Source organism: Anolis carolinensis, chromosome 1, assembly GCF_035594765.1.
Source record: "Anolis carolinensis isolate JA03-04 chromosome 1, rAnoCar3.1.pri, whole genome shotgun sequence".
Classification (NCBI taxonomy): domain Eukaryota; kingdom Metazoa; phylum Chordata; class Lepidosauria; order Squamata; family Dactyloidae; genus Anolis; species Anolis carolinensis.
The window spans coordinates 264897257-264909910 of record NC_085841.1 but is presented as its reverse complement, the minus strand read 5'-3'; the positions used below and the strand labels follow the sequence as shown (position 1 = coordinate 264909910).

At 38.8% G+C, this 12654-nt stretch overlaps 1 protein-coding gene across 1 annotated transcript in view; it reads right to left on the bottom strand.

The window, feature by feature from the left end:
• The window catches only part of LOC100563316 (mucin-5B), a 66556-nt gene extending 56700 nt beyond the window's left edge, over nt 1–9856 (bottom strand). The window contains exons 1-2 of the mRNA XM_062967610.1: nt 8611–9856; nt 3081–3336 (exon numbers count right to left, since the gene is read on the bottom strand). Of these exons, the coding sequence (XP_062823680.1) occupies nt 3081–3336; nt 8611–8695 (341 nt within the window). The 5' untranslated portion in view covers nt 8696–9856. The remainder of the gene's footprint in view (nt 1–3080; nt 3337–8610) is intronic.
• Between the last annotated feature and the right edge of the window lie 2798 nt (nt 9857–12654).

Genomic DNA, 12654 nt, shown 5'->3' with positions numbered 1-12654 from the left:
TTTTTTTTGCAGCAGCCTCTGTATCCTGAAATGCTTTCACATTCAGCAGAGACTACTCTAACTAGATCTGCATAGGAAGGGAAAAATATTCATAAACATTTGGATCCTCCAGGGAAAAAAGGGTTCTCTGTGTATCAGCCTTGAGAACACATAACAGTCTTCAGAGTTCAAGACACATAACAGTTCAAGACAAGTGAGTAGAAAGTGTAGGGAACCATCTTACTCTGTTCCTTCCCATCTTTCGCCATCTTCTGGGATGGCCAGCCATCCCACGTCTTTACTGTGTCAATGCCCATCTTTCCCCTGCTTTTTCTTGCTTTTCTCAGTTTAGAGTCAGGTGTTACTAGACTCCTGAAGATGGATTTAGGGCTCCGTTTCCATGTGTTGTGGAAATTGAGCCCCACAGATTCCCACCAGAAGTTCCCCTATATCACATTATGGCCTTTATGGGACTCCAGTGGGGTTCCATTTCCAAAGGGCATGAAAATGAAGCCCTAAATCCATGAGATGAATCCCAGGTCTGTGTGAAAAACATATTTCTCAGAAAAAAAAATTCTTGACAAAAAAAATTTTGGGTTCAAAATTTTTTTTTGGTACAGATATATGGATATTTGTTGCAGAATAAACCCAGAACTTCAAATAATCCTTAAAACTGCTTTCTCACCACAGGGGGAAGAATGCTAGACTATTTGTTGATGCCCACAAGAACAAAACTTTTGATGATTTACATTTGCTTAACACTCTTGCATACCTTCTCATTATTGTTATGATATCCACATCCAGGTGGTTCAACATCATAAGCACACACCCTTAGGACAAATTAGGCCTCAGTGCAGTATTCTCTGAAAGCTTGCAGCCAGCATGTTTTGAATCCTGGATGAGTCAGGGCATTCTTAACTTTCATTCTTACTATTATGGCCCCTTTCACACAGCTGTATAAAATCCACATTGAACTGGATTATATAGCAGTCTGGACTCAGATAATCCAGTTTAAAGCACATATTGTGGATTATCTGCCTTGATATTCTGGGTTATATGGCTGTGTGGAAGGGAACTCATTCAACACAAAAGAAGGTTTCACAGCTCCTCACAGCTGACTTGCAATAAATTAAACACCATTTTCCACCAATTTAGGACATGGGATAACTGTCAGAGAGTAACCACTTATTCTGCTATTAAATGGGAGTCACTGAACAGTTTGCAGTTGGCACATGACAGTGAAAAAAAAAAGCCACCATATTTCATTTTTAACTTATTTTTCCATTATTTGTGCATGAGCATAACTCTCTGATTAAGCTAAAATTAATGTAAAAACCTCTAGTGAAAAATATAAAAGCCCAGAAAATAAAACAAAAGTCAGAATTAAAATGAATTGGACATATGTCACATTTTGTTCCAATTCTGTTAAACAATGCCTCAAATAACTTCCATTACTAATCTCCAACATGACTTTCTGCAACACTTAATGAACACAGGGAAGCAAAAAAAGGGAGAATTGATGGACCGCAAAGAACAAACAGCCAACAAGCCAAAACACATTGTACAAATAAGAACCTGTTTTGCAAATATTTCTAAGAGAATTATTAATTTAAATGTGAGGTTCAATGAAGCATATGTGTACCTGCTATTTGCCAATCTGTGGGATAACCTGTGGTTTGTTTGTAAAGCTACACTGAAGGCATTTTTCACCTGCTACATTTTGCCATTAGAAATGAATACTCATTTACCATGCAAACTATACAATCTAGATGAGCTTGGTTTGACCACTGGTACAATGTGTCTTTGGAGGAGGCCAAGCCCTTCATAGAGTTAAAAGGATTTGACAAATTAGACAAGGAGGCTGAACAATATCTCATGGAGGAAGAGGGGGGACATCCACATTTATAAAAGCTGCAAAGCAGAAAAATGTCAATTGAGGGAAGCCCCCAACGGCAGGTATAGCAATGTAAAAGCCCCAGCTTTCTGCCAGTATTCCTCATTGCTTCAGGAAACAGAAAACCCATGAGAGAGATGATTATCTTTTTCTCCTGAGAAATGCACTATTAATTTATATGACTTCTTTCATTCTTTTCCTAGAGCTCATAGGGGCATAGCTGTTTAATGAAGCATGCTATGTTTTGGTAATAGCACAGAGAGACTAGCTTTTCTATATGAAATGAAGCAATATTCTTGCCCTGAAAACTCACAGCAACCCAATATTCTTTTTTTCTTTTTCTTGAAATACGCTGAGATTTGGCTCCTGATTTTTTTTAAAGCAAATGACTAAATAAAGTTTTGCTCAGTAAGTAAATCTTCTCCACATTTCCATCTTAGTAATCAAGAAAAAAATACTATAAGGTAGATTGTACATCTGGTGCTACTTTGTCAATTTTAACCTTAGTAGAAAATAATATTTTAATGATAATTGAAGCTATGAAGGACTAAGGACCCTATCACACTGACTAGAGATGTAATTCTTCACTAAGTTTCATCTCAAAAGTAAAAACATTCTATTTAAGTAATTTTCTTCCGGCTGTGAGAAAATACTCAAAAAACACACTGTTTCAAAGACCATTTGCAGATTAGGCCTTATTCTGTGCAAAATTTGCATGTGGGTATTTCTCACAAAAAATATAATTTGATGCATGGCAAATAGTATTTCAATATTAACATTAATTCCTGCACAGAAAGCTAATTTCACCATGTTTGAATTTTATGCAGAATAAATCTCCAATTGTGGCTGGTCTTCATCTGAATGTTGAGGGGGCTATCCAAGGTGATCAACCCATTTTGGTGACAAGATTCAGCAGTATGAAAAGATTGTTTAAAGTTCAGAGTAAAGTCCAGAGTGGACTTAAGGCCATACCACTATGGAAGCCTCCAACCACAGTTATCCGCATGTGGATCCATTCCATATGAATTATCTCCATGATGGTATCAATAAATCAACCACTTTATTTATACTCTGCTTTACCCATAAGCTGTGACTTCAGGTAGCTTATTACAACGGTTATCAGATTTCACAGCTCAGATCAGTGAATGCAGAAACAGTAATGTTCTTAAGAAAACAAGATACATGAACTGAAGTTAGACAAACTCACACATTCCCATCTACAGTGATGCTTGATTCTTTCAGCTTCAGAAGCACACCATCAATAGTGGCAGTGCAGTAGATGACTGTCCCATTCTTGATGCTCCTCATGATCTCAATATTGAAGTCCTGGTAATCATCTTTGCAGTGGGAAGCGAAAACATAGTGGCAAAGTCCAGGAAAGTTAAATTTTACGTGGTCAAATGTCTGAAAATGGAAGCTACCCCATGTGGAACATTCACTGAAGGTGTCTGCTGGGTGCTGAACTGCAGAGAGAATCAAGAAGGTAAGAAGGTCAATAAAGCAGACTACAAGCATCCATGATCATGATATAATGTCTAAATATTCAAAGAAAGAGGCTAAAATGTGTGACACAGTTATTAAACAATAGTAAACATTTACATACCACTCCTGTCATTGAAAACTTCCCAACCTAAATTAGGTCACTGAGACAAGTGAAGTAGGCTTATTCCCTTTCTTGGGCCATTTCTACTTCCTTGCCGGAAGGTTGTAGGAAAATCCCTGCATCTGCATTGGTCTCCCTTCTCACTATCTAGAACAGAGAAAAGGATTTTTGACCGTCTGGATATTTTAACTACAGTTCTCATAATCCCTGATCTCTGGCCATGGTGGATCAGTGGTAACTGCTGAATAAAACATCCAAAGGTTCAGAGATCCTCCATTTTAGAATACCCATGAATTAGGAGTTTGTGTATGGCATTCACTCCATTCTTTGGACTTCCCATTTTCTTTGATTATTTGAAATCACATAGAGAGCTTTCCTTCCTAGGTTCCACAACAATATGCTGTGCTTATGTGTCTTTTGTCCCATATGTAAGCTGCTCCGAGTTCCTTTTGGGAGATGATGGCGGGGTATAAGAAGAAAGTTACTGATGTTGTTGTTGTTGTTGTTGTTGTTAAAATTACCCTTTCTTATTCTTCTGCAAAGCAAATGTAAAACATTAATGGAAAAAGATTTCATATTCTCTTTTGCATTCTAACCAGTAACTGTGCCAAATTTTCATGAAACTCAATTTTTATAATGCAATTCACCTCTGAGGAAGGAACAAAAGGTAATGCAGACTTTACACCCCTGTCACATGATCCTCCTTTTTTACTGTTCACAATCATTTTTTTAAATCTGAAGCTAGTTTTGTTCCCTCCCCTTGGAAAAAGGTTAAAATCAGTTTCTTCACATGATAATCCCAAATAATGGGACCAAATCATTAATGTGATGTTACAGAATTCCGTATCCAAATTTGACTATGTTATTATGGCATTGAAGGAAGTGCTTCTCTCTTCCTCATTCTGCTTCCCCTTGTATTCACTCTGAAAACAAGGGAAGATGTTTCTTTTCTCAGAATACCAAGGCAAATAATATGGATTTACCTATTCCAATGCCTACACTTTTGAAATTGCAAGTCTTTTGTTCCAGTTCATCTCATCATGCATACTCACCTGAATATCTCTTTACCCCTAATTGCCTTCTGTAACAACGCCAGTTAGTATTGTTGCACACTTATCAGGACTGAGCCATAGTCAAATGAGCAATATTATATTTGATGAGCTCCTTGGGAATAGGATGGAGTCAGGAATCTATCTGTAGCTCCAGCACCCCTCATCAGATGATTAGTACTATGGCTGGTTTTTAAATCAGGGCTGAAGTAATGAATCTGACAATCAGATAGAGCCAGAACAAAGAGCATACATAGCCAGTGGAAGTTAGTTTCTCTGATGTCAGTAATTGTATCTTCTTTAAAATTCTATTATTAAAGAATTCTATAATTAAAACAGTTTAGCTTCTTGAATAGCTCAGGCTTAAGCCCAGAAGAGATGCATTATCCAACCAGTATCAAAGAACACTAGTCACCTCTGGAGTTCTTTTATGAAGCTCTTCAACCAGTAAGCAATATGCATATTTAAAATGTGTGACTCAGCAAAACCGTGCTGGTTTTGGTCCTATTTTCAACTGCCCCCCTCCCCCAATCCTGTTTACCAGAAAATTCCCAAAATCGAGAGGGGGTATTCCCTTTTGGTGCCGGTAAAATTCAGTCCATTGACACCAATAGGCTTGTTTCTCTGTCATTTTTAGGTCTATCAGCATGAAACTTGCCTCACTTGTAGGCCACATTTATGACTGCAAGCCTGACAAGTTTCAGAACATTTCACCAATCCACTTATTTTTGGGAATTTTTTTAAATTATTTTACCACAGCATTTTTTAAAAAAATCCACAAGAGAGGGTTCTGGGAATTGGAGTCCTAATCAGTGTGTGCCACAACAAGGGAGAAGAATGGGCGCAGTCAACCAAGCCTCTGACTAGCTGAGAAAGAAAGTGAAAAACAGAGAGAGAAAGAAACCTCAACTCCCATCACACCCCAGGAGGGAGAACAGAGACTCCTTCAATGCATTCTCCACACAAAATGCTGCTTGGAATGTGAGTTCCCATTTGCCTCAAATGGGTGCTGGGGGGGGCCTTTGGGAAAGGATGAAGGAGGCTGCCAGGGAAGAAAGAAGAGAAGACATCTCCACTGCCAGGTGTCCGCTCTTGTCTGATTTGTGAGACTGCCCACATGTTGCAGCCTTTGTGTCAGATAAAGTGCTGCTCAGGCCCATTAGCCAAAAGATCTAGCTGCTGTGATCCACATCAGTTAAATCTTTGGCTGCCCCCTGCCTGGTCCATTTTCAGTGATCCGACAGTTGGATCACCAAATTTCTCTGAACCTGGTATTACCAAATGTAACCCTGCATATGGAAGCTTGCTTCTTTATGTTTGTCCTTTCTTGGTAGATCAAGGTGAATATACTTCCAGTGGGGTTTGGGATCAGTTGAGTGGCATTTAAGGAAATCCTGTAAATGATCACACACAAAAGGTCCCATTGTACTCAGTGATGTTAGTTCCTAGGTATGTTTATATAGCAAGGAGTGATGGCAATGATAGGAATCATAGTTCAGCACTTCTGGAGATTATCCCATTGGGAAAGGCACCACATTTGGGAGAGCTGCTTTATGTACTGCTGATGTAAAGGCAGGATTCATTTCAGTAATCACAGCATTGTTCAGCTTAAAGACTTCTCTCAGGTTAAGTTCATGTTTGCCAAATTGGCAAGTAGAAGCAATAGATGGGATTAAGGGACCTTGTTTCTTTATATTCTGATGTGCTCTTTGCAGGAAATGTCAACAGAGCAAGTGATCACATTATTCCAATCAAAATGAGCTCTTTCCTATTCAATGAACTCTGAGTGTTGTGAAATATCAGGCAATTTGGAAGATCTCCTAAATCTCCTTCACAGAAGAAGATATCTCAAATCTAGTGTTACATAAATGATACAACAATATAGGTGTATCATTCTATAATGATTGTCAAGATTTTATTCATCAATGCTAAATTAATAAAAACACAAATTTAACATGAAGGCATTTGATTCTAAGTTAGTATCCAATTAGGCTGATATGACCCAAATCACCATCTTTCATTAAATCTCAAAAGAAAAATGGATTTGTTTTTCCGCAGTGTCTCTCATTAAAAGATTTACCAACTTGCAAAACACCTATACATTCCATGATTTGTTACAACTCAAAATAATCAAACAATAGGATAGTCACTGCAGTATGAAATACCAGAATAGTTCTGTGTGCATGAAGGGACAAGATCATGCGGAGAGGGATAAACTTGTCCCTCCTTGCTCGCCTCCCCACTCTTTTTGTCCAGCCGTGGCATGCTGGAGGACTTCTATCCAAGCACCAACCAGGCTTGATGCTGCTTAGCTTCTAAAATCAAGCAAGATCAGTTCTATTCAAGATGGCATGGATGGCATGATAATATTTAAACAAAGCATTATCATATTTAAACAAAGCATAATTTCTAATATTAAATATTATAATGCTAATGGGACTCCATGTAGTCATGCTGGCCACATGACTTTGGAGGTGTCTACGGACAACGTCAGCTCTTTGGCTTAAAAAAAGAGAGATGAGCACCATCCCCCAGAGTCGGACACAACTAGACTTAATGTCAAGGGAAAACCTTTTCCCTACCAGACTTGTCCTATTAAACTGCAAAACAAAAACAAAAAACTACAAATCTTGTGGCAGATGTTTTTTAAAACAAATTTTCTAATATAATATAGGATATTTTAAAGTATTAGAACATGTTTAAACCTCTCCACCAAGTCTCTTCACAGTAGATAAGTTTTCATTCACCAAGTGGAGAGGAGACACACAAATGCAAAATGTATGTATGTTCTGAATCAGTTAGAAAGGCTACATGTATGTACTAAGATTTTGGCTTCAAAATGTATGAAAGTGGCTACTTGGAAAGGGCAACTTCCTTGCTCAAAGCACAACTCTTCTTTGAAAAACTGCTGAAAATGCACTTCTGCACTTTAGCCTATGGAGAGGGTGGGGATTAAGACATTTTAATGACAACCTTATTTGATGCTGGCATGCTGCTATAAATAATTTTATATCATTTTATATACTTTTATGCACTTTGTTGCTCTGGTCTTTATGACGTTCATGTGTTTGTCTAGATAACTATGTTTATTTAATTATTAATTTTATTTTATAGTAACTATTAATAATGATGTTATTTTGTTGTTGTAATATTATTATTATTATTATTATTATTATTATTATTATTATTTGATACATAACAAGATTAGTACACAGCAAACAAGATGACTATACTGACTGTTGTATTGGATTACACATTGAACACTTTCCAAGTACCTAGGACTATGTGATGTATCGGCAAATAATGTATGCAGATCCAAGTAGGGTGGCCTTTTGCAGCTGACAGATGGTAATTTTGTCAGTGCTGATTGTGTTTAACTGCAGGCCAAGGTCTTTCGGCACTGCACCCAGTGTGCAGATTACCACTAGGACCACTTTTACTGGCTTGTGCCAAAGTCTTTGCAGTTCGATCTTTAAATCCTCGTACAGTGTCAGCTTTTCCAATTGCTTCTCTTCAATCTTGCTGTTGCTTGGAATTGCAACATTGACAATCCAGGTCAGGAGTATTGTGCTCCAAAACTCTGTCAGTCTGAATTCGGAAGTCCTAGAGTAGCTTGACATGTTCATTTTCTGTAACATTTTCAGGCCTGTGATCCCACCTTTATCATCATCATCATCATCATCATCATCATCATCATCATCATCATCATCATCATCATCTGGATTTGGTGTTTGGACCTGACTAGAGATCACCAGTGCTTGGAAGAAGGTTCCTGGGAGTTGTAGTTCCCCAAAGGTTCCATTCCTCAGCTTTGTAGATTACTGCATGAACAGCTGACTGGAAGTGGAACAGTATTTCCCATTTAAATTGGGTGATAATTAAGTTTTGAACACCTTCATATTCCATTCAATAAATGAGTTCAATTTATGCTTAAGCACTCACATTTAAATCAATATATATCAATCCTGATTAAGTGCAGACAGCTGAAAGTTGTTTTGTTACATGGGAATCAGGTATAATTATAATGGTCTAATATTCAGTAGCATCTGGACAAAAAAAATATGAGAAACAGATTTTCTTCTTACCCTTCTGTATCAATGTTTTGCTGTGGCAGCAACTGCAGAGAATGCACAAAATCCACAGTCGTCTTCCGTCCTTTATTCCAGTCATCCTAAACAGGGTGGTAGCAGGACAATTTTCTCCTGGGAAGTGATTTCTTTCTTGGTTTATGGTCCAATTATTTTAGCATATGAACAAACAATGAAACATCGGAGTCTCGACAATTTCTCCTCACCAGTTTATAAGAACTGAGAGGAGAGCTTGTTTCTCTTGTAGATTTAGAATGATAAGAGATATTTGGTTCTTTATCTCCATAACATTACATTTAATCTTTGATTCTGTTAGGGTTTCTGGAGTCTTTTCCCAGACCAAGCTTGGAAGTCTTCCACTGAAGCCAGACAGGTGCCAAAAAACCTTCAGCAGTAGCATGAAGCTGAGTCTTGATTTCCTTTAAAGATTTTACTGCATCACTCATGAGGTCTGCCTTGACACACTAGTCTGTACATCCACTTTCGAGCCCCATCTTGTTCAATATCTTTATGAAGAAAGGTCATAGATGGACTTGAAATGATTCTTTCTGATTTTTTCCCTTCACTTTTTTTCCTGCATCTAAAAACAAGAAGTCACAAAGGTAGTTAACCTGTTTTTGACCTGTAGTACTTAAGATGTCACATGGCAAGTGGCTGTTCTGCCATACAAAATATACAGAGAAGGAAACAGAAACTTGTACTAGAATGCTTCCTGGTATAGTGTTCTACAACGTGTATAAATGTAGTTAGTAGGCTTGAGCGATCCATGAAAAAATTGATTCTAAACTCATTTCAAAAGTAGGGGGCGCCAGCGTTTCGTTTCTGATGTCATTTCCAAATTTTGCCCCCCAAAAAATTCGAAATTAATGAAAATTCGTTAGTTTCAAAAGTAATTCGTTAATGGCGGATGCGCATGCGCAGTGGCCAAAAAAAACAGCACGAGGGGAGATTTTACAGGACTCTCCCGCCCTCATTTTTTGAGTGATCTTCTTCAAACTTGGTACAGTGGTAGAACACATTTAACACTGATATCTCACTAAAATTTGGAACGTTTCCCTTATCCTCTGATTTTTGGCGAATTTTCATAGCTTTTATAATAAACCATTTTTTAATAATTGCAGAAATCTGTTCCTGGTTTGAAAGTCTTATTTCCTGTTAAATTGGGTTGTCTTTACTGTGAAAGTCATTGTTCTACTTCAGAAACTTTGTTTTTGTGGCTGAAACTTTGTTAAATTGGTGTGTGTGTGATATATACTATATATATATATATATATATATATATATATATATATATATATATATATACACACACTATATATATATATATATATATATATATATATATATATATATAGTCCCTGCATATGTGTGTGTGTGTATAGGTAAAGGTAAAGGTATCCCTTGACGTTAAGTTCAGTCATGTCTGACTCTGAGGGTTGGTGCTCATCTCCATTTCTAAGCCCAAGAGCCAGTGTTGTCCATAGACACCTCCAAGGTCATGTGGCCGGCATGACTACATGGAGTGCCATTACCTTCCCGCCAGAGCGGTACCTATTGATCTACTCACATTGGCATGTTTTCAAGCTGCTAGGTTGGCAGAAGCTGGAGCTAACAGCGGGCACTCACTCTGCTCCCGGGATTTGAACCTGGGACCTTTCGGTCTGCAAGTTCAGCAGCTCAGTGCTTTAACACACTTCGCCATCGGGGCTCATGTATATATAATATACATACACATACACACAATGTGGAGAATATGTGGAAAGGTAGATAGATAAGTTGGGAGCCACAGCGAAGGCACCTTCCTGGGAGCAAGGTCTAATAATAATAATAATAATAATAATAATAATAATAATAATAATAATAAATCCCTTACAATATCCAAGATGGCTCACTGCTACAGAATCTTGGGAGCTTTAGTTTGGTATGGTACCATTATTGGCAGAGAAAGCTAAGCTGTAGGAGTTGAAATCCAATCATTTATCCTCCCTATAGAATCAATTTTATATGCATTTTTAGCTACAGAAAAGCTAAAATCAGGACAGTAAAAGAACAACACCCAGAAAATGGGAATTCCAGACAGGAAACAATCAGGGCCAGCTAATACCTCCCAACAAAGGATTCCCCCAGGTAGGAAGCAGCCAGGCTTTGAAGCTGCAAGGCTATTCAATGCTAATCAAGGTGACCAATTGCAACATTCACACTTGCCTCCCACAGACAAGAGTTCTTTCTCCCACCCTGGACCTTCCACAGATATATAAACCCCACTTGCCTAGCTTCGCACAGACGTCAAAACCTCTGAGTATGTCTGCCACAGATGTGGGTGAAACGTCAGGAGAGAATTCTTCTGGCACATGGCCATAGAGCCCGGAAGACTCATAGCAACCCAGCCAGTAGGCTGTTGCTGAACAACCTATTAAAGGAAAAAATGCCCAAGATTTTATCACTTAATACTGTTGGCATGTCTGGAGAAGAAGAATAGAATGCTTCTATACCAGGCAAGGGCAAACTTTGCCCATGTCTGGAGTTAGGAATTGTAGGAGTTGAAATCCAAAACAATTTGACAGAAAACTGGGAGTTGTAGTTTGGCATGGTACTGGCTCTCTTCTGCAGGGAAGGCTAGGGACTTTGTAAAACTACAGCTTACATGATTACATGGCACTGAATCTGTTGCAATTGAGCTGGTGCCATAATCCTTTCCGGGAGATCTCCTCAGTGGAGATATCTCTTAAAGGGATATCCTCTGGCTCTAAGGATTCCGTTTAGGAAGGCTTGCCTGGCTCTGGTATTCCGCTTTAAGCCAGTGGCTGGAAAGTCTGGAAAGAAGCAAAACCAAACATGCGGCTCCAGAGGAGAAGGCCAAGCGCAGGCAGGCATGTCTCTTCTCTCTTCTCTTCCCTCCCTCCCTGCTTCTCTCTCTCTCTCTCTCTCTCTCTCTCTCTCTCTCTCTCTCTCTCTCTCTCTCTCTCAGAGAGAGAGAGAGAGAGAAGCAGGGAGGGGAGAGAGAGAAGGGAAGAGAGAGCAATGCGGAAGGCTTCTACTGAGCCGGTGGGGGGGGGGGCGCATCTCAATGGCATTTTTAAAATGCTAGCAGATCGATGGCCATGCCTCTCCCTCCCTCCCTCTTCCGCTCTGATTGGCTGAGAGGCATGCCAACATGGCTTCTCCTCTCAGAGGGGCTACAGCTACATCCGAAGACATCAGAAACAAACGAAAAAAATGTACTTTTATTATTCAAATTCGTAATATTTGTAAGGCAGTGAGCAGATGGTTCAATATCAATTCAAAAGTAATTATGAAACAAATTTTAAACGAATTTAACGAACTAACGAAAAATTTGCTCAAGCCTAGTAGTTAGAGATTAGAGCTCAGTTAAGGTGTTTGAAAAGTGATTAAAATAAATGTCTGTTGAGGGAGAAGGTTAACACCACCTCTCTTTCCTCATTGCTCTTTTCAAGTAAAGAGAAACAATCAGATTTGGAGAGTCACCGCTATACATATAGCCTCCCCACATAGGACTGACAGGTTTCAGGGCATCTTGCTAAGCTTTTCTAGGTATCAAAGCAGACAGAAAACTCTCAGGACAAGTAGCTTTAGGGGAGGATATTTTATCTTTGTTTGTGAAATGACATTACCATGGAGGTACCAATCTCTATTCATTGCCAGTTGTTTACAAGACACATTGGTTCAAAGTGAAGATGTTCGCATTTGCCTTACACTTTTGCATGCATCACACATCAAAAAAAGAAAGGAAGGAAGGAAGGAAGGAAGGAAGGAAGGAAGGAAGGAGCATGCATTGGATCCATTTGCGCAATTTGGAGCAAGGCAAGTAGAGCAATTTGGAAATCATGAGTTATGAATCTTCTTGATCTACAAGCTCTGGCAGAAGCAGCAGAATAGGGCCTTGAATGTGTGCTGTAGATAAGGCTGTATGGGATGTGAGCTCTGCAATAAATGGTGCCAACTGCTGTCCTCACTGAGTGCATTTTGCTTTCTGCCCATCCTTGCCCTCAGACCTTAGTTATTGTTGGAGATATGTGTGTA